This window comes from Gambusia affinis, linkage group LG11, assembly GCF_019740435.1.
Source record: "Gambusia affinis linkage group LG11, SWU_Gaff_1.0, whole genome shotgun sequence".
Lineage (NCBI taxonomy): Eukaryota > Metazoa > Chordata > Actinopteri > Cyprinodontiformes > Poeciliidae > Gambusia > Gambusia affinis.
Window position 1 is genome coordinate 11,222,331 of NC_057878.1, and position 21,941 is coordinate 11,244,271.

Genomic DNA, 21,941 nt, shown 5'->3' on the forward strand with positions numbered 1-21,941 from the left:
GACAGTACACGGATTATAAAGTATAGTTAAAGCACTCTAATTATAAAGCGTTACCCAGGTTACAGTAATCCTGACCTACCAATGTTGGTCATCAACTCAGGGAACAAGTGAAAGATGATACCCAAGTGAAATGAAAATGTCAAATGTGTCCATGTGTCTGCAACAACAGGGTTTTTACATGGCAACCACTAGATTTAAAACCAACTTACTATGACTGTGCATATATTTCATGAATTGTGTATCAAGAATTATGGACAATTGATTAAAAAAAAAAATCTACAAAGTTGTTTTTCTCAGCTAGCTTTCCAGTCTTACCTTTTAATATCTGAATCATTTGTGGCATCCCCATAGACCTGAGCACTGCATTTCTACACATTTTTATGTAAAAAAAAAAAAAAATTCATCTTACCTGAGATCACGGTTCTTTACTGTATGACAATTTTTAAATATTTAACATTAATGTTCAGCATGATCTATAGGCAAACATTTCTACAGTGAGTGGGATACACACAGAGAACAAAACAACTGGAAGCGAGGCAGAATAGATGGAAATAATAGTTTGTTAAGGGTAGTCTGCACTGTTTGTTTTCCTCAAAAGGATCAAATAAGTAATAAATAAGTCTACTCCTTTTCAAACAGAGGAGTGGTGGTAAACAAATTATTTTGTTCCTGGTTATGTTTTTTCTCTGTCCTACCGATTTCTTGCTCTCTTCTTTTTTTAAAACTTGTTTGAAATAAATAAGTAAATACTAAAATATTACTTAGTAAAAACTCAAAATAATTAGTAGTTTTCATGTAGGCTAAAAAGTTACATTTTGGTCTCATGGGATTAAAGGATCTTCTTTCACCAATTTGCTTTTTTTATTGCCTTTAAAAACATTTGAAAGGCATGATACATACTTCAAGTCACGAGATTCTATCAATATTATTTTGTTAGTGACTCACTAAAAAGTCAGGGAACCTTTACTTCACCAGTCTGGACCAAATTGAAAAGTGATTCAAAATCCTTCTTTTAATAAACATTTATTTCCCAAAGGAAAAAGGCTCATGTTTTAGCATTATTTACATCACACAGTACAAACTTTATATCTGTACAATTCACTTAGAAGGTCGTACCGCAAAGTGGTCAAACAACAAAGACAAAAGGGAAGGAATAAAAGTGGGGAATCACCACAAGCTGAAACAAAAACAGACGTAGCCTGTGTCCAATAAAAGATCCCTGCAAAATTATTCAATAAAACTTTAAATAACAGAGATTATGAAATAGTATTGTTCAAGTAGCAACTTGTCCAAAGCCTTCATGACCATGAACACCATTGGAGTACCATTTATGTACCACGTTATGGTCATCCTGTTAAGACTGTAAACAAGAGGAACAGAAAAAAAGTCTCATTTTTCCAGTTGATCCTTCCTAAAAAAAAACAACAGACATTCATGATGAACGTTGAAATGCTACAGAGGTATGATTTCTTTTTCTAACACTGGCTTTTTGCCTAAAGGAATGTAATTAGGAGGAATATGGTCAACATTCCTCTAATTTTCTGTACATATCACCAAAAAATGTCTTGAACACAAAGCCCACAGCTTTTAAATCTACTCTTGGTCTCATTCCCAGAACAAGTTTTTACCTTTTTAAGCCAGTGTGTGCATTTTAGATTTCGCATCAAGTCCACAAAAGGTATGCTGGTCAATTTTTTTGTCAAAGCTACAGATGGATGCAACCAATAAAGCTCACAGGTTGGTCTCATCCCACGCTGGGTCATTAATGCTCTTCAGTACTCGCCGCACAACTTTCTCCAAGTCTCTACGTGCTCTCTGCTCCTCCTCCAGGGATCTCTTCATCTTCTTATTGTCCTACAAGGATAAATAATGAGTTATTCCAAAAGACATATATGAGAAATGTTTAATTCCACACATAAAATCATTCAAATAGCAAAAGATGTTTTAAATAATCAAACTAAGCCAGAAATTTTGACACATTTTAAGACACAGTTTTGTATATTGAGTGAACAGTCATGAATTGTTTTCCTACTTTTATTCAGGCATGAAAAAGCTCCTAAACACTTAGAGGAGAGTTATGCTGACATATAACACACCATAGCATCGAGCCAGCTTTAAATGGAAACTTTTGTCACTTTGTTACTTGCAGCCAAAAGGACAGGTTACATAGGCGGTCTTTAACCCATTAATCGTCAAGAGGACACCAGTGTCAACATGCAAGCACTTTCAGGGTGACACCTAAGGGATTTTAGGACCCAACAATGTCCCTCTTATCTACTGAAAACTTGTGCAAAATATGATGAACTAACAATCAGTTTAAAGTCTCAGCATTCGCTGCCAATACATTTTGAATATTAACGTGGCTTTACCGTTTTCTAAGACAACCACTGATCCTAATCTGATACACAACAGACATTGAGATAAGTACTCTCATAAGTACCTGGGTGTTCACCTGATCTATTCTATTCCATTTTATTTTATTCATATACCATGATTAACTATTAGGCTGCAGCGATAGATAAAAATAGTTTCAAAATTCTCAACTATTCAATTATATTATATCTGCCGTTATTTCTAGAATTTTTGTTTGTTATTCATGGCTTAAGTTTTAAAACGTTTGTCCTGAGCTGCTCTACAAACTGATGCGATTAATTTAAAGGCTAATGTGTCTCTGAGGACATGTGCTGCAGTCAATATTGGGTTTTTTTCCCTCAAAGACACGTTGTTTATTCACTGCAGATAGGTTTCCAGCTCTAACATCTTTGCTTTTGTCTTCCATTTCTACATTTTTCACATTTGTTATTATCCAAGTGAATAAGCATCAAAGCTTGAAAGACCTCCACAAAGCCTGTAGACAACAGAAAAACTCTACATCAAGTGACCAGAAGTAATTGTGGCTGTTTTAAAGTAAAGTATAAGGAAGTAAGAACCGTTTTGCAGAGTATTTTAACTGTATGGTTAAATTAATTAAAATAACTACACAATTAACTCTTAGTTTATGATGAGACAACAGCAAACATTCACCTGTTTCAGCTCTTGAACCTCATCCCGCAGGGCGTAAACCACATCCACCAAACTCCTTCAATGAAATCAGATTCACACAGGCCGTTACATAAACCAGTATAAGTCACAATGAACGCTCAATTTAGGTTTGTGCAAAAGCAAGAAGCGATTTATATGGATTTTATAATCGTGTCAAAAACACCAAAAGCACATTTTAACTAGTTTTCTAGGAGATAAAGCATGGCAATCTTGAGTTTCCAGGACAGTTCTGGCCTAAACTGTTGAAGAATGATAGAATATCATTCTTCAACAGCTTAAGATGACTCTGCAAATTGTGCTTGGAAATGTCAAATATCAAGCCTGAATTATGCTAGAGGATTGATAACTATATATGTACATAATTTTGATCTGTTGTGAATTAGAAAAATCCACAATAAATTCAATCATGCAAACACAATTTTTTATTTTTTTTTATTTTTAATTCTTTAAGTTTTATTTTAGATCACTCAGCTACACTGAGGGGGGGGGGGGGGGGGGGGGCACACACAATGGAGAAAACGAATTGGGCATTCAGGCCGAAGACAAGTTCATGTAAACCTCTTACTGCCACCGTCAGTAACTCTTACTTCTCTTCCAGCACACTTTGTCCGTTGCGATTTGGATCGTCTAGAAAAACGTTCTCCTCACCAGGGATGATCACATGCAGCCCTGTTTCCGGTCGTGATCCTGGGTCAAAACAGAGAAGCAAACGACCTCTGGGACTTCACTATGTCTCATCTTGAACTAGTCAACAAGTAGTAGTGAAATGCATTCAGAGTAAAGTCAGTGTGGACTTTATTGTAGGTACAGACAGGAGGTTAGTACTAGTGTTTTAGTCATGACAGAAAAACAAGACTCAGAGGAAACTAAAAGGCATGAAAAGTTGGCGAAAGCTTTCGGACACACAATCGGATCGGCTCTACAAAGCAACAGAACGACAGCTTCTATCAACTGATAGATTTATTAAAACTCATAATACAGCATTTGGGACTTTGAACACTTCAGCAGTGTAGAACAAATACACTGAAGGCTACTTTAAAAAAGAAAAAGAAAAAGGACACGGTCAGGTGTGTGACTTGAATGCAACATTAGAGCAGACAGAGAACGATGTTGGTTAAAGACTACGTTTTTTTTTCACCCCGTCTGTCCAAGAGTTTGACTTGTTAAACCACAGAATACACCTGTCACAAAGTTCAGCACATGATAGGACAGCCATATTCTTAGATCTTTTTTTTTTTTTTTCTGGCAGCAAGACAACTAGTATTTACAAAAAACGGGGACATTATGTGCTCTTTATATGCCAAGTCCACTCTAACAGCATCCTGAAGTTGAAATAGATTAACTCCGCCTTTTGCAGTCTCTTGTTTCTTTTGTTTTGTTCTATTTTTTATTCTTTTGTCCTTCAACGTCATCCAACCACTGAAGGTGAGCATTTACAGTACAAATGAGTATTCACTTTACAATTACACTGAATACTTAAGTCTATCTTTAAGATTATATTATACAGAGTCTTGGTAGACACTAAAAAGTACAGAATTTCATTGAGTCCACACCTCCACTCCCTTCTGCCCATAACATGATTGTGCAAAATAATTAAAACATTTCAGTATTAATTGTAAACTTCGATACAAACCAAATGAAAGGGGGAACAGAGATTATTTTGTAAACATTGACATACAATTTTAAATCAACAGACAAGTGGAAAAAAATACTAAAATGTGTACAAAATTATACATACTGTAAAGAAATCATTTTATAAACACTTGCAACATGGACTCATAAGTATATATATTTTCCATACGTCATTCTTTTTGCCCACTGTAAGAGAATGTAGAGTTGTACTTTTCATAACGATACTGGAAAAATACTTCTTCATAAAAATAGGTACTAATGTGAGAAAGAATGGGAAGCCCCACAAGCTGGCAACAGTAGGGAGAGTTGATTAGGCATCACCATAGCTGCTAGTTTACTTGATGATGTTGTTCTGACTGATTTAAGCTATGTTTTTACTGTCGTACTTAAAGTCATAAGGGTAATCTCAAACAACAGCATTTACAGACATGATTTATCAGCTACACCATCAATGACAAAAGAAAAGTTCAGTTCAAGCTTCACCTTTAGCTGCAAATACAAAATTTCAGACTTATGAAATCACTTTCTCTAAAGGTCAGAGATGCAGTGTGTTGCAAAAATGTTCACATCCCTTAAGCTTTTTCCCCTTTTTTCACTTTGCAATCATACATTTGCATTTACAATGTTTTATCAAGAATTCATTGTAAATCTGAAAGAGCTGCAGAGATTCACGGCTCCAGTGGGGAAACTTTGTTGAGATGTCCCGCAGTTCACAAATCTGTCCTTTACGGAAAAGTGGCAAGAAGAAAGCCACTGTTGAAGTTTGAAAGCAATGAAAACTTAACTAGTGTTGGCCTAATGCTTTGAGTCCAGCCAGAACTGTCTCCTTAATAGACAGGTATTCGAGAAATTAATTTAAACTTTTAAAACAGGAACACAAAAAACATGTTCAGCTGCTTTAAATTAGTCAACCATCGTGATTTTACTTAAATTTGTTTCTTAAATACATTTTTTTTTTAAGATGGTAAAAGCCCAGCAATTAAAGGGGCAGCATTATGTATTTCCCAGACACCTTGTGTGATTTCATAGCACAATCATGTTTCCTTCAATTGTTATAAAAGTGTATCAAACATATATAAGAAAAAAAATCTTTGACACCATGAAATTGGCCTCTGTCTCTTTAAAAAATCTCACAATCTTCCCAACGTTTCTCCATTATGTCAATTTATCATTCATAGACTGAGAAGTAGTTCATATGATGAGCTCAGCAGATTAGCAGTTCCATCAGGGGTTTGCTAATGGCTGCCGCCGCTAGTCTGGAGGAGCTGAGTGGGGGAAACGCAGGAGTGGTGCTTTGTGGGGCGAAAACTCGGCTAAGATTGCAGCTCCAAAGAGGAGCTTTGGGTAAATTGGCAATGCTTTGTCAGAGCAAGTGCTTAGGCATCCCCAAATGGCTGCTATGAAGATTCACAGATTCTTCAAACATGCATAAAAGAACCAAAGCAACACTCCATGCATGTCTTTGATGAGGGAATAACATTAGAAATTGACATAAAGCTCAAAAAAGTTGATTTTACATAATGCTGCCCATTTAAAGGGATTTTACGTCAGACGACGTGGCGATCCTTCAACGCTCCTATTGCAAAAATAATGCAGATTAACATCTCCTTGACCACCTCTTATGGTTGTCAATGCTAGAGCTCCATAATATGTCAACAAATGTATTTATTTATGCTGTTGTACCATCAATTGCAAAGTGAAAAAAATGAAGAAAAAGGTTCAAGTCGTATTAAAATCTTTGCAAACCAACCCTTAGTCTCACTGGGATTGCATGCATTCAGATCGTTATTCTGTGTTTTCCAAATGAGATCAAAGTGTACAGGACTGATGTTAGTGCCAGATCTCAACAGGCCTTATTGTTTCACTGATAATCAAGAAATTCACTGATCCCGAAATTAAGGATACCAATTTAAACTGTGGGCTTTAGCGTAATAATGCACCATCCAGTTTAATGTCCAGGATGTCCCTGAATACCCTGGTGGAAAATACCATGAAAGAAATGATAATAAGACAGAGTCACTGCTATATTTATATTTGGCTAAAGATTCAGTTGACAAAGTCTGCTTGTTCCTACAGTAGTGTATTTTTGTTTGCTTTTCATATTTTTTGTAATCCTCCCAAAGGTTTGAAAGATTGTTTAAACATGGAATCATGAAAGACTAAATGTAAATGTTAAGAATCTGAATTTGTACACTGCTTAATTCTGCAGACAGCAGAGGCATTTGTGCCTAACCACGTGTGTGTGTGCCTGTTTAGCATCTGTGCTATGCTTGAGCATGCGTATCCCAAAACCACATGCTGAAAAAGATTTATGGTAAATTGAAGACACTCATTCTTGAATTGCATCTGAATATCAGACAGGAAAAAAACGTAAGTCCCCACCTGCCCAGCCGCTGAATCTCCCTCCCCTAAACTACATACCAAAATCCCCATCCTCTCCACTCAGAGTCCACCAGATTTATGGTTAAACAAGGAGAGTGGTCACATTCAAGATAAATTAACAATAATTATTTAGCTAACACTTACTGCATGACATCTACAGAAAGAGAGGAGGCACAAAAAAGGGAAAGGCAACAGGAAAAATGCTGAAAACATCATCAGACAAGCCGTCAAAAAAATAAATTAAAGCAATAAATTACCCAAATCAACCCAAAAAATAAATAGATAAAAAAATCAATTTCTTTAATACATCTACGGTAAAAGAGGTAAGCGCACTATACGTTACATTATAGTACAGCCTGGCGGCGCTGTACATTCTCTAGTTCTGATGGGAGATGCAACTCTTTCGCGGCACCGATCCCATCCTGTAACTGTGGCTGGTCCAGATGGAGTCGTAGTCGGAGTCCTCCGACAGATCGGAGCTCAGCTCTGGCCGAGACACGCTGCTGCGGCGGCCCGGCGAGTCCACGCAGGACTGGTCCATGTCGGCAAGCACGTGGTTGTGCATCAGGTCTGTGCCCTGCCATGCTGGTGGGGCCGGGGTCGGGGTGACGGTGGGACAAGGGTGGGAGATGTCGCAAAAAATGTGGAGAGGGAGGAAATGGGGAGTCGGAGGAAGGGGTTGTGGGCGGTGCACGCAATACGCAACAAATGGTAAATCATAAAAGAAATGACAGATGCGTAAGGAGAAGGTGGAAAAAATCATAAAGGTATGAATAAAAAAAACACACAAATATGGAAAAAGGTACTCAAGGTAAATCAGAAAAATGCCCAATAGGAGGAAACGGGAAGGAAAGAGAGAGGAGATATTGTTAGAAGGAACAGTTTGGAATACCAGCGGTAAGATAGGCACTGAGTAGAAAATACAGGTATGTTTCTACAAGGCATCGACCTGTTGACGCTATCAAAATGCATCATGGTTTAAAAAATTATAATTTTCAAAGCTATGGTTGAGGAGCCACAAGAAACATATCTGTTGAGAAGTTTTCAGCCGCCTTACGTATAAAAGACAGAGCCTGGCCACTTGTATTACTCCACAAAGACATGAACAGGAAGAAACGGGTTTGACGATTTGTACAGGAACGATTTGTGAAAGCTTCAAGATGCAGCTGTTTGTAAATGTACTTTCTGGCTTAAACTACCTATGAAAATCCCCACAATTGTCAGATACTGTAGGTGTGATAATCAGTATATTATCTAAGTAGAAAACAGGAACAAAATTTTTTTTCCATCAAGTTCATTGAGTTTTTGTAAATTCATGTTTTGTTTTGGGTTTTTTTTACTATTGCTGTTTAAATACTAAGGAAATTGGCAGTTTTTCTAAAGGTCATCGAACATTAAACTAACACACAAGTAAAAGCCTCTCCTCCTTTCCTAAATGAACCTTTATACGATTTTCATTTGTCTTACTGGAGTTCAGAGTCTGCCTGGTTTTGGCGCTGGTGCAGTACGCCTCAATAACTTTCAGGATCTGGGCGTCTTCTTCCAGAGCGGCCGTACCTGAAAGGGTGAAGAAGCAATTTAATTAAAATGGATAGCCTTCATGTATAAAGCTAATGTTAATACTCTTGGAGTATTAGAGCTCTAAGAAACCTAGTATTAAGAGTAGAGATCTAATACTACAATGAAACAGTGCTTGAATATTGAACACATACTCTTCCTTAGAGCAAATTCCTCTTCAGACTGTTTTCTCTCAGGTTTGCGTTTGGGAAGGAGTTTCTTCACACTCTTTGGACTTTTACTGAGATCCTGCAAACGAGAAGCAAAACAATACATTTTTTCTCCAAAATTATACAGCAAAACACATAGTGCAATTATGTAAATAAACAATAAAAAAAAAAGAATAAACAGTCCCTCACCTCTTTGTAGCAGAGTGCAGCAGAGGGCCGTAACGGCGGCGCGGGTCGCAGGCAGCTCAGGCTCCAGGGTTTGGGGGTGTTTGGTGGCTCCAGGGGGCCCCATGTCATTGTGCTGTGGGTCGTCCCATGAGAGGATGGGTGAGGCAGGGTGTGGTAGGTGGGAGCCACAGTCATGGCCCTGCTCTCAGCATGCCGGGACGGGGTGAGAGGATGAGATGGGAGCTGAGGAAACAAGCAAACAAAACCAATCTCTGTTACAAAACCATTTTGTTCCCATTTTCTGCTCAATGAAACACTTTAAATACTCTGTAACACATTAACTTCTCAATATATATAGGTTGTTGCAGATCATAGTTGGCCTCTGATATGCAGATAATAACTCCTAACGCTGCTTTTTATCAGTCGACTTCAACACATTCTGCCAATAAAGTCGAAACCTATGCATTTTTATTACTTAAAATCAGTTTTTTGTTTACTGACATCATACTAATGAGAGAAACAAACCACTTACTAATGCCACTGCAGTCTGTTCACATGACCATTGCACATTATATAAAGCCAACCATTCACAACATATTGATTTGTAGGATCACGGTCGGTGTGAAACCAACATACATAGTCGCAATGTTTGGCCCCACACTGGGCGCAGATAAATGGAAAGGAAATAGGCTGTGTGTAATGATTAGCTCCTGACCGTGTGACAGGGGACAGCGAGCGGTTTGTGACTGGGGGCCGTGGCGGCGCTGTGTTTGATCTGTCTCGTCAGATGCTCCACCCAGTCCTGCAGGTCCTGCTGGTTTGCACACACCACCTGAAGACGGTCAAACATGGTGCCTGCATGCAAACGGAGGGCGCTGTTCGAAACACTTTCTGCACGTTCATGAAGTTTTTGCTGCTTCTCATGTGGTTTTACCATTTAGCTCAAAGGCATTTTTATGGGCTTCACAGTCTTCTAGTTTGGTCACGATCATGCCAGTCAAAGGCAGCTTTCCCTGCAAAGAAAAACCAATGGGAGAAACAAAATACAGTAAATATTAGCTCTTAACCTTTATGGGTTGCAGGATTAAATTAACTAAGAAAGACACTTTCAGTTCACTATTATATATGATACAATTCATTATTGTTGGTAATGCCTTGTGATGGCATTTTATATACTACAGCAGGGAAAAGGTAAACTAAAATATAACAACCTTTTTTTTTTTTTTTATGTCTCTAAGTCACACTCTATGCACCTGACTGGTCCAAGAACAAATCACTAATTCAACAAAAAAAAAAAAAAAAAAAAAAAAACAATTTCAATAATGTTGCATCAGTTATAAGTAACCCTTTATTTCTATTACACAGATCAGTAAATTATTCATACTATAGAAATATATAATAAATATTCATTATATTGATACAACCCAAACAATCTTGGATTGTATGTTGAAACACAATATACAAAGAAAGTTATAAAAAATATCTAAAAAGTGTTCTGGCATTCAGCAAAGAGAAAATGTTGGTAATTCCAACTAACCCAAAACAAGAAAAGTTTGGTCTGATTTAACTCCGTACAGAAATAAAAAATTAAGATTTTTCACATTTAGGCTTTTAATCAAACATCAGATTGCACTTTATAACAAAATTATGCAAACTGAATATAAAGCATTTGAAGGACTTTTTAAACTTTTGGAAACGCTTATAGGAAAGTCAAGCATTTTTAAGTAATTCAAGCTGTAATTCAAGCCTTAAATACATTTTCATTTAGGCATTCGGATGGATGTTCAGAGGTGGAAGTCGAAGGATTTCTGACCTGGAATATGAAACCGCTCATCCTGGGACTAGCAGACAGCATGAGGAGCACGTGAGGAAACAGCATGAGGTAGCGCTCATTCTTCTCCTGATCAAAATTAAAAAAAAAAAAAATAGAGAGAAACAGAGAAGTATTGGTGGATGAGAACTTCACAGTGGAGCAAGACACCAGACTTTCATTAACGTGTGTCCAACTACGCAAACAATTATGCAAAGAAAGGTGGACTACCTGAATAAAAACCATGAATGGACTGGAGGAAACAAATCAGCTGTCCAGAAATAACCAGAATGGGAAACAACTCAACAGTGGTCCCTCCATTTTTCTAATCGCCTTTGCCCCTTAGTACAAGGATCTTATCTCAGCAGTGATCAAACAAGAAACAGTAATCGGAAAAAAATATTACAACCTCACAACAGCCTTTGTGTTTTTTCTAAAATAGTTGGGGGAACCTGCTTGAAATAAAAACCTTGAATCCACTATTCAGGGAGAGACTTAGTCTTGTTTTTAAAAAGTTAGGGGTGAGTTGATTCTATCAGACGACAACTGCTTCAGGTTGTTTCTAATTACTAGCCTTAATGCTGACCTCTGTGGCACTGAATAGTCGGTTTCAGGTTTGCCTAATGAAAGGCTGAGTGTTGATCAGAAAGTCTCCTTTGTCTCTTCAAGTTGAAGTGCTTCAGCTCTGAGGCAGCTGATTGAGCTGCAGTTTAATGGGAGATATGGTGACAATCTTAATATCAGACAAAAGCATTTTGTTGGCCATAAATCATATTTTTAGATGCCTCAGCTGACCCATATTTCTATTGCAGCCATTAATCAACTGTCATCTGCAAAGCCAGGCTGCCTTCACACCACATATTCATCACTTAAACTGCAGTTATACATAAAACCACAAATGAGACTCATTTCCACTCCCATGTAAAATACCAATTTTCCTAAATAACCATCTGCACATATAAATGTTGCATTTACTTAAATATGCGTCAGAAAAACCATTTCAGTGACTGGGACAAAAAGGCAGGACTGAAAAACTAACGGGACAATATTTTACTTTTGTAGGAGGTGAAAAATACATCAATCAATTATACAACTTATGTAACCAAGTTATTTAATTATGCTAGCAAGGCTAAATATGCAATTGTCAATTTTAAAATACATGTTCTCGCTAGCAGATTAAAAGCATTACCCAACACATTTTAATACTATTAAAAAATTAACTTCAGTACCTGTTTAGTGAAAAATTATATTCACTATAATAATATCTTATGGCACATTTTGTTTTTTTGCTCTTTTTATTCCGCTTCTCAGAAAAGTGAAATATAAAATCACCAAAGATTTTAACACAGAAATTTTGAGTAATGGCCCACACTATCATGGAAACTATTTACTGAAGGCCTCCACAAGGAGGGCAAGCCACAAATGTCATTGCCAAATTAGCTATTTGTTCACTCCTATATGCAAACATATAGCTATTCAAGATTAATGCATTCTTGAATAGAAGTGTTGAAGAGCACAAGTTAATTGCCTCCATGCCACGCTGCATTGATGCAGTAATTCATGCAAAAGGAGCCCAGTCCAAGTATTCAATCCATATGATGTCCACTTCATGGAGATGCTTATAAGTAGACTAACATTTTCTGTTAATAAAAGTTCTTTTTTTTTGTCAAGTGTAATGTGAATTTCAGAAAAACAGAGTTTGGGGTTTTCACTAGCTGTTCTCCAAAGTTATAAAATTTAACAGCAATAAACAGCAACACTCTGGAAAGAATCTATTTTTCAGCTTAATGTCTTGAAAAAAAAAAACCATCAGTAACACTGCATAAATTTGTCTCGTATATCATCCATACACGACAAATGATGGTTCGCTTTAAAATTCACATCATGAATTTATATAAGCCAACACTTTCATAATAACATTTATTTGATTTTGCATCTCTATTTCCTAATGTTTTCTGCATCACAGAATAAACCGTGGACGTCACGTGACTCGTGTCAGTGTGGAGCGATGATGTACACACCTCAGACACAGGACTCTGGACCAACACCTGGCTCATGTATATCACCGAGCCCAAGGTCTTGATGTCGTCTCCCTCCCACAGCCGGATGGTCTCTGTGAGAATCTGCAGCTCCAGCTCCTTTCGTTTTCGCACCTCCTGGCACTGAGCCTAGCACGATGGGAACAGAAAACTGCTTTAGTATCTGCCTTCAGCTCGTTCTGCGGTTCAATGCGACATTAGAGAGGATGAGAGGTGCACTAAGCTTACTGAAAGGTTCCTGAAAGACCCCATGCACTTCACAATATCTGGTCGGTCTGCATGATTCTCCTAAAACACCAGAGAAAATGTGTAGTTATTAAACATTTCAGGTCAGATTACAACATTTCAGGTCATAATACACACCTCCATGTGCCTCTCCAGCTCTTTGAGTAAGGTGGGGTATTTGTCGAGCCTCATGAATGGTTTACTGAGGCCAGTGGTCAGGGTGAGGATCCCAGGAGCCACTGCACCGTGGCCCTCCATAAAGTCCCGAAGAGTTTCACTTAAGATGGAAGAGAAACAGAAGGTATTTACTGTAAACTCCCAATTCAATGTCAAAGAGCTGCTGATATCTTTAATATTTTTCAAGACCGAGCCAAAATGTTTCCAGACGTTTGAGTCAACATCTATAGTGAGTCAGAATATTTTGCCAACAATGATCAACCGGAGGCAGAGTCAATGCTGATATCCGTTTTGTTGATTGGGTAAAACAGCTTATGGAGAAGTGTAGGGGGAATAAGGAAACAGCTAAAATAACTCCGCAAAATGCTATGAGATGATGGCATTAAAATGTTTCAAACTATGCTGTTTTTCTATTGATTATTAATTAATTGGATAAAAAAAAAATTGGCACATTCTACATATTTTTCCATTTTTTCCAGTCTTTTTATACAATATAGGAAACACATAAAAAAATACAAATAAGCAAATAATTCAATTAATTTTTTAAATAATAGAGATATTTTATTCCCTAAAATTCAATAACATAGCATTCCTTTAGTAAATCTGAACCGGGGGAAACTACACTTACGGCAACTGAGAAATTTTGGCAAAAAACTATCTACAGACAAATATGTCTTTATCTTAAATGCAAAATGCATATATTTTTTGTACAATTTTGACTTAATTGCTGCTTTGAATATATTGTTTTATCTGAAAATGGCTTTTTTCGAGTGTATGCTCCAGTTAACGATTAATCAATTACTAATTTAGTTGACAATTATTTTCATAATTGATTAATCACAATCGCCCCGATTAATCTGCTCAGCAATTTAAGCTATGTTTGTTGCTTTTAAATATGAACTCTTTGTGACCATTTTTATTCACTGAAAAGTGGTAAACCTGCAGCATGGAATGTTTTGATTATTAAATGTCAGCTTACGGATCTGACTGTGACTTAGAAGTCAGAACCACCACTGGGGTATGCAAGCGCCCTATTGCTGGATAACGAACAGGAAAACAAACCGGGTTCGCCAAATCAGGATAGAAGTCGGTGGCACTGTTCCCTTGAAGCAAGAACCTAACTCTCCTGACATTTATGCCGTCGATTAATCTTTTATGTGTCTAATAAGCTAGAAAAGAGATTAAGCAAAGAATGGATCAATGATGTAACAACAAGAATCCATTATTCAAAAAGCTACATTGATCAGGATAAAGCTAAAAGCTTCTTCTCTAACCAAGATCACTTGTGACACAACAAGTCAGTACACAACTAATATTCACTCAGAGCTGATTTATAGTCAGTTAGTAGAAGCAACTGTTCTGATTCATCCAATTATAAACAAAACAATTTCTCGTTCTATTTAGTTTTAGTTAAACTAAATACAGCAAGCAGCCAAAAAGTCTTTTCAGAAAGCATGTAACACAGAAAAGCATGTAACACAACATTGCAACCAATCTCCAGGTAAAACAGCATTGGTGAGAACCTACCCATGTTGAGTAAGCACATTGACAGCAGAGGGATGGTTGGAACAGTAACCGACATAGAGCGCTTTCATCTGAGGCATGAGGTTCAGGAAAAAGCTGCCCACCCTTTGCTGGCTCTCTGGAAGCCTAACCAAAAGCAGATCACATGCAGACCAAATATTAGAAGGTAAAATACACTTAGCACTAAATAGAAAACAGTAGAAACACAGAAAAATTGCTAGTAAAAAATGCTTTAAAATTATTCTACAATCAAAAATGTATACAGTAAGATCTTCTATAGTTTAATCTAGTGTTCATGCAGCCCATGAATTACAACACTAGATGTCACTCTGTTTATTTCAACTAAACATGGAAGTGTTCAGTGCCGTAAGGGGGAGGGACTGACTTTGTAGACTCCTCCAGTGACTGGACCAGCATCTGCTGGAAGGTGCTGATCTCCTCCAGGTTCCCCAGAATCAGAGCTACGTCGGAGCTGCTCAGCCTGAGAGGAGGACATAACGCAACCCAGGTCAAAGAACGTCGAGATGGCATTGCACAGATTCACCGAAATTAATCAAGACGTACTTGTCAATGTTTTGGAGAGGTCGCAGGTAGTTAGTAAGGAGGCTTTGAAGGTCCTTAGAATACTCTGTCTCTGTCTCTAAAATGTTCTGCAACACCTACAAAAAAAGCAAAAAATGAATAAACAAAATTTAGCAAATAGAGGATATTCTGTGTTTATATGTGATCAGCAAGCAGTTGAGACGATTACCGTGAAGACTACATGTTAAAGGATTCAGAAGGCAAGTTACATTTATTTATTTATTAACTGATTACTAGCTTAAAATAAAGATTAAAATAAAAAAGTAAAAGAAAATATTAATTTCAAAGGTTGTGCATAAATAAAATAAATACAGAAAATTTCTCTCAGAGTCAAACTGACCATCATTCCTTCTTACATATCCAACAAATAATGCAGCTTTAAATCAGTTTTTGACATCTAAGACATATTCTCTTTAAGTAGAGGATTGTTATATTAGACATCAGTGAAAAGCAGAACAGTGTTCTTCAAGCTCAACGTCATGGATTCAGTAAATATTTCTAAATAAGACCAAGAAAGATATCCTTACCAGGTTATAGTACGTCTTGCTGATAACAGAAGTGTCGAAGCCTTTCGGTGGGCTCTTCAGGGTGCCAGACTTTGGGGATACTTGTTTATCTGTTTCCAGAAAGTAAAAGCAATTCATTATATCACCTGAAGATGGCGGTATTGCATGAAACTGATCAATATATTCACTGCAATATTTTCACATCTTCAAGCAGCAATCAGCAGTCATTCTGTGAATGGTTATGGATCCAACGATGCAGACAAGGCAGTACTTTAAAAAATCTGAAGGGAAATACAAAATATTTTCCCTTGTTCTCACAAATAGAGTAAAGGCTTTATTAATCAAACTGTTTTGAAAAATCTGTAATAAGTGCAAAATATTTTAGACCAGATTTCACAAGCTTATGTAATGTGGTTTGTCTAATTCAAAAGTGGTCTTCATGTAAATAATACATAAAATAAAATAAAAACTCACTGATAATTTTCCCATTTTGTGCTATAAGAAGGATGCACAATATTACAAAAATATTTCACTGTGATGTCGTTTTAAATTTGGAAAATTTTATTAATTACAATTCACCCTCATTTTCCAGGTTCTCTTTGTTAATTTCTTATTTTCTAAATTTTATATTTTCAGCACCGCGAGTTTAAAATCAAACAGAGCAAAGATTAGTATTTCAGATTTTGAACCAGAGATGATTGATTAAAATACAGGAAGCATTTCAAAACAAAGTGATCCATATCCTGTTCTTGCTCTTTAAAACAAACATGTTTTTTTATAAACCAAGAAAATACAGAATTGAAAGTCTTTTTTTTTTAAAATTACAAAAACATGCTTAGTTTATCACTGAACTACAGACATTAAAGATCCCACACTATATTTTTCTTGCTTTTTTAAAAACAAAAACAAATTAACAGTATTTTTAAGTTCCCAGTTTTGTCACATTACAGAAGGTTTAACTGTCGTAGCCCATGCATATAAAGTTTCTGTACACTTGTAATAAGCAATGCGCACTTATTCATTTGGAATATGACACACTTCCCATAGCAAATTAAAAGATGCAGGACAATAATCAACACACTCTGCATTACAAGTCAGGAATTCATAAAATGTCCCTTTTTGGAAATTAAGTGAAATAAAAACATGTCATGATTTGAGAATCAACAATGAATCCTTTTGTCTTCATCTCATTTTACTCTGCATCTGCTGACAGTAGTAACACATGGCTTCACACCACAGCAGCTTATGAGTAATTGATGTGTCGCTGCATTACTATCAGATTGGATAACAACAACAAAGGCTGTTGTGATGTTTGTAACTCTGATAGGGATGTGATGAGGTTTATTCAGAACAACATTATTCACAAAGGCATGCATAGACAGAAAACTGATTTACATCATAAAGAGACTGACAAAACTGAAGTCAATCTATTCACCCATTGTTTTTCGACTGCTTATCTGGGACCAAGTTGGTTCCAGATTGCAGCGACTTATTTGAAACTTCCTCAACAGGCGCCTGGGCAAAGTTCATTCTATCCATTTGCACATGAATTGTTTTTTTTGTTTCTTTTTTCCACTCACTAAACTCATGGTCCCTTGTGAGGGTTGAATTATACGTCTTGTTCTAGTCCACATATGCATGGTTCCTGGCTTCTTCAGTTACAAGAGGCTAGCTTTAACCACGAGCGCTCACACCCAACAATAAAACCCGTCATAAATGAACTAATCTGTGTTTACCAAACAAACATGGCGCTACAACACACTCAACTGCTGCATGAGTGGAATATCAAAAAAGGAAATTAAATCTAATCCACCTTGTGTGGATTGCGTTTGGAATACTAACAAATGCAGATAAGCAAATTACAGACCACTTTTGAGGAAGGCCTAAATGAAAACCCTCCTCATCGCTGTTTCGGTGCAATCGTACCGCGCACAGGAGATGATGGAGCCAGGGGCAATAGATTCATTTGCTTTTGTTGGTGTTGTGCATGAACACTTTCAAAAAGAGAACTTTCATTCTCTGCTCTATTGAGAAATTAACTCATCACAAGCTTCAGCTTCCATATGCAGAAAATCATCGCAGCGTTTTCTCTTGAAGGCGAGAGCTTGGTGACTGTTGTGCGGTTGAGACTCGTTTGCACTCAGAAAATCTATGGGCAACTGCTATTGCTAATACGCATGCCTCTTCCCTCACTAAAACAGGCTGTCGTCTGTGAGCCTGCTGAAGGAAGTGAATAAAAAAAGACCAAGTTTTGAAGAAAAAATAAATAAACAAAGACAAGCACAGGATTTATGCTTTAACTTAATCTTGTCACTTTAAATGTTGCTGTATGATCATCATTAAGGTAAGTACAACATGAATAGATTATGACACAGATTATGAGCAGCTGTCACACTGGGATTTTATGAAAGAGGAACACCAATGCTATCAGTGTAATTTAACCTCAACCATAACTTTGTAATCATTTACCTTACAAATTATTATGCACTTGTATTGTTGTTTTGTATGTAACTTTAATGGTTTTATATAATGTTAGAACAGGTCTCTCTTGAAAACGATAATGCAAAATAGAAAAAAAATATTCAATATCTAAAGAAGAAAGCATTATTAGGAACTAATCCAAATTCAAATGTAGTTTGAACATAGAGTAAATGACAGAGTCAAACACGTAAAAAAAATTATAATTTGCAAATTACATGTTAATTTGTGCATGACATCATTATCAGAGTATTTTTAGGACTTTATTCAAAACAGATGAAGAAACTACAGTAAGATGTTGAGAATGTGATTTCTAAATTCCTAAAATCATACAAGTGTCTATACACTTGTATGATTTGTTTGAACTAAATGCTGAACTAGTTCTGCTGGACTTTGTTCTACCATTGATCAGCACAATGTTTCAGCATTGCACTCCTGGACCAATGTGAATTTTGTTTCACTCCAAATTAGAAGAAACCTTCAACTACAGATCCCTGACTGCTAAACCCCCATTTGCATTTGACCATTGCATGGCAAAATATGAGCGATCTGTCAGAATATAATTCAATTATCATCATAACAGGACATCCTAATTCTATTAAGCAGCTGGATCTGCATCTTCCCCATAATCTCCGATCAGGACATAATCATTACCCATATCTTTACGTCTGATCTTGTGGTACCTACCAGAGCCTTTGATTTCACGCACATAGTTGCTAGGAAACCACCCAGTCTTGCCGTTGAGTATCCCCTCCCACCAGCCGCCCTCCTCCTGACGGGTCACGCTGATGATGTCACCCTTGGTAAAGGTGAGCTCATCCTCGTTGGTCTGCTGGAAGTTGAAGCGAGCCTTCACCAGCAGCTGCTGTCCGCTGTTTTCCGACATGTCCTGAAGAAGTGCCAAAATAAAAATAAACACAGAGCTCATGTGTATTTAAATCAAAAAAAAAAAAATTTTATTATTTTACTTGTTACAAACAGCTGTTTTGACAAACTTTTTAATATTTGTATTAAGCTGAATATTAAACACTAAGTTATGAATTTTAATTTTAAAACACACTTGCTTCGTTGTGTGCAACCCTCACCAGACTTCGAAACTGGTTCTGCAGCAGCTTGGAGGATCGGCCCAGCGAAGCCTGAGAGGACAGCGACTCGAACGACTTGATGCGGTGGGCGGAAGAGTGTCGGGCGCACACTGAGTCACTCCCCACGCCGATATCTAGACAAATACGGCAGAGCATAAATAAAACAGAGCTGGTATCTGCAGTCAGCCCCCACACACTGCTTTGCAGTTCTTTCATAAAAACTGGTTGCTCTCTCCTCATGTGACTCGCGTGCACACACACACATACGGTGCACATATTTCAACCAACCTGCAGTGACTTTATTCAGGGCCACCAGACTGCTCAGCACCTTGGAGAAGTTCAGGCCCAGCAGAAGGTCACTGGCCTCAAACGGCTGTGGACGATAAGAGGACAAAACATGAGCAAATCTAATTTGCCTTTGTAAAATAGGGCAGCTGGAGTTTATTCATCACCTTTCACAGAAACAGAACAGGAAACATGCATGCTCAGCAAACCCATGAATTAATCTGCATCAGCCATAAAGAGACACATTTAGCAGTATCATCTTTTAACCCAAATGAAAAGCATTTCCTGTCTGCACAAAAGGCTCATGTCATCAATCATGGCGGTACTCAAATTCACTGTGACTTAATATGTCAGATATCGAAACACATTTTTCAAATAGAAACTGAAAGAACAAGTCAGGTAATTGGTTCCAAACTTAAAGTGACGTTAAAGTTTACCTTAATCTTTAGTATGTACTTTAGCAAAAAATATAAAAAAGAAAAAATATAGGTATTTTCATAACTTGTTTATGGGATGAAAGCAAAAGTTTTCATCCAATTTCTTCTCACATTTTGTCATGTTACAACCTCAAACATTAATATATTTTATTATGTTTTAATGTGACACTTCAACAAAAAATTAGAGAATTACTGTGAAGTGGAAGAAAAATTATACAAAGATTTTATATTTTCATATGGTGTTGATTTTTACTCTGCCTCCCTGGGCTATAACTCTTATAGGGTACTTCTTTACCAGCTTTTAGAAAGTTCATTCTATCCACGAGAATGAAGTAGAGTCGTATTTGCAAATATGACTCTACTTTACAAAACAGCTCAAGCTCAATCTGAATGGATGGAGACCACTGGTGAGGAGTCTTTATACAGCTTCTAAACTGGATTTAGGTCTGGACTTCGAGTCGATCTTTCTAACACATCAAAATAATTTTTCACATCATCCTGCTGGAAGATGATGAAGTCTTTGGTTGCCTCTAGCAGGTTTTCATCCTGAATTGTCTTATTGTTAAGCTTTATCCAATCCTATCAACTCTGACTAGTTTTCATGTCTCCACTGAAGAAAACATCCTCACATCCTGATGTTGTCAGAAAAATGTGATTGTTGTTTTCAGTATAATGTACAGTGTTAAAAAAGGCTTGATACGAGAAACTGGTGAAAATGGAAACACTGCAGAAGTCTGATTTACAGCAACAAGGATCTAAGCCCTAAACCAACCCAGTGTACCAACTAAATAATCTGCTGAAAGGTGAATAACATGAAAGGGTTTCCACTGCAAACATTACCTTCCCACCACATTTGTTGAACACAAAAGGTTCACAACAGGTGCTTCTCTTTTCTTTTTTTTAGTTTTTGCTTAAGATGATAGTAAGGTATTGTATTTACACTTAGAAACCTGAAAGTCTTTATTATTATTGTTATTATGTTTTGTCGGTGAAATGTCTGTCTCAAATAAATTAACATCATCATCATCATAATTTTTCTTCACATCATTGCTAGCTCTGGAGAACTTGATTGTGCTGAGGCGGTGATTCAGTCATTTGTTTAAAGGGTGTGGTTGTTATTTATATTTCTTAGAGAAAATAAAATGGGCTCAAATTGGAGCTTTACGTCTAAGAATTGCAGGACACCAGCCCTTGAGGACTGGGGTTGCCCAACCCTTGTCTGTGCTATTTTTTAATGAAAAATAAAACTAGTTAAAATTAAAACCAGCAGGTCATAACTCGATCAAAACCAGAAACTGGCCAGGAACAACGTGCTTGATGCACTCATATAAATAGCATAAACAACAAAAAAGACAATTATAAGGAGAGTCTTGTTCCTCAGACTGTGAAAAAAAAAATATTACCAAGACAAGAACTGAAACTCACGTTTAGGTGTGATTTATCTAGATTAAAACATGAAAAGTGTAGCAAAAAGAAAAAGAAAAAAAAAGACAGTAGTACTGAATGTAGAAATACATATCTGCATGACATTCATCACGATTTTGTTCTTTCCTCCCAGTAAGGATGAATGGAGGTGATTGGTTGAGCGCAACTCTCTTCTCTCTTCCTCTGTAACAACGTCCTGTGGTGAGTTGCTCTCACTTCACTGACCTCAGATATCCTCAGGGGGATGCATCAGTGACTGTGTTTTAGTGAGAGTGTGTCAAGCATTCGTAAGTGCTGTATATTTGTTTGTTCAAGAGCTGAATGACTTTTAGCCTTTATCTGAGTAAGTGAAGCCAAACCTGGGGATAGAGAGGTTCCCATTTTCTAAAAGGAGGCTCTTTTAATACAAATAAGATG

General features: G+C 37.0%; 1 protein-coding gene across 4 annotated transcripts in view; it reads right to left on the bottom strand.

The window, feature by feature from the left end:
- Positions 1 to 1,007: 1,007 nt before the first annotated feature.
- Positions 1,008 to 21,941, bottom strand: part of arhgef7a (Rho guanine nucleotide exchange factor (GEF) 7a) — a 32,738-nt gene continuing 11,804 nt past the window's right edge. The window contains exons 3-22 of one of the 4 annotated variants that reach the window (XM_044130730.1): positions 19,666 to 19,750; positions 19,378 to 19,511; positions 18,980 to 19,181; positions 15,836 to 15,924; positions 15,291 to 15,385; positions 15,112 to 15,207; positions 14,730 to 14,852; positions 13,164 to 13,302; positions 13,029 to 13,088; positions 12,783 to 12,929; positions 10,765 to 10,851; positions 9,886 to 9,964; positions 9,667 to 9,806; positions 8,973 to 9,194; positions 8,769 to 8,862; positions 8,524 to 8,613; positions 7,456 to 7,641; positions 3,630 to 3,729; positions 3,025 to 3,079; positions 1,008 to 1,854 (exon numbers count right to left, since the gene is read on the bottom strand). In XM_044130730.1, coding sequence (XP_043986665.1) covers positions 1,732 to 1,854; positions 3,025 to 3,079; positions 3,630 to 3,729; positions 7,456 to 7,641; positions 8,524 to 8,613; positions 8,769 to 8,862; positions 8,973 to 9,194; positions 9,667 to 9,806; positions 9,886 to 9,964; positions 10,765 to 10,851; positions 12,783 to 12,929; positions 13,029 to 13,088; positions 13,164 to 13,302; positions 14,730 to 14,852; positions 15,112 to 15,207; positions 15,291 to 15,385; positions 15,836 to 15,924; positions 18,980 to 19,181; positions 19,378 to 19,511; positions 19,666 to 19,750 — 2,346 coding nt within the window. In that variant the 3' untranslated portion in view covers positions 1,008 to 1,731. Of the gene's footprint in view, positions 1,855 to 3,024; positions 3,080 to 3,629; positions 3,730 to 3,820; positions 7,642 to 8,523; positions 8,614 to 8,768; positions 8,863 to 8,972; positions 9,195 to 9,666; positions 9,807 to 9,885; positions 9,965 to 10,764; positions 10,852 to 12,782; positions 12,930 to 13,028; positions 13,089 to 13,163; positions 13,303 to 14,729; positions 14,853 to 15,111; positions 15,208 to 15,290; positions 15,386 to 15,835; positions 15,925 to 18,979; positions 19,182 to 19,356; positions 19,512 to 19,665; positions 19,751 to 21,941 lie in introns of those variants that run through there. The other 3 variants (XM_044130728.1, XM_044130727.1, XM_044130729.1) reach the window with 3 other exon arrangements.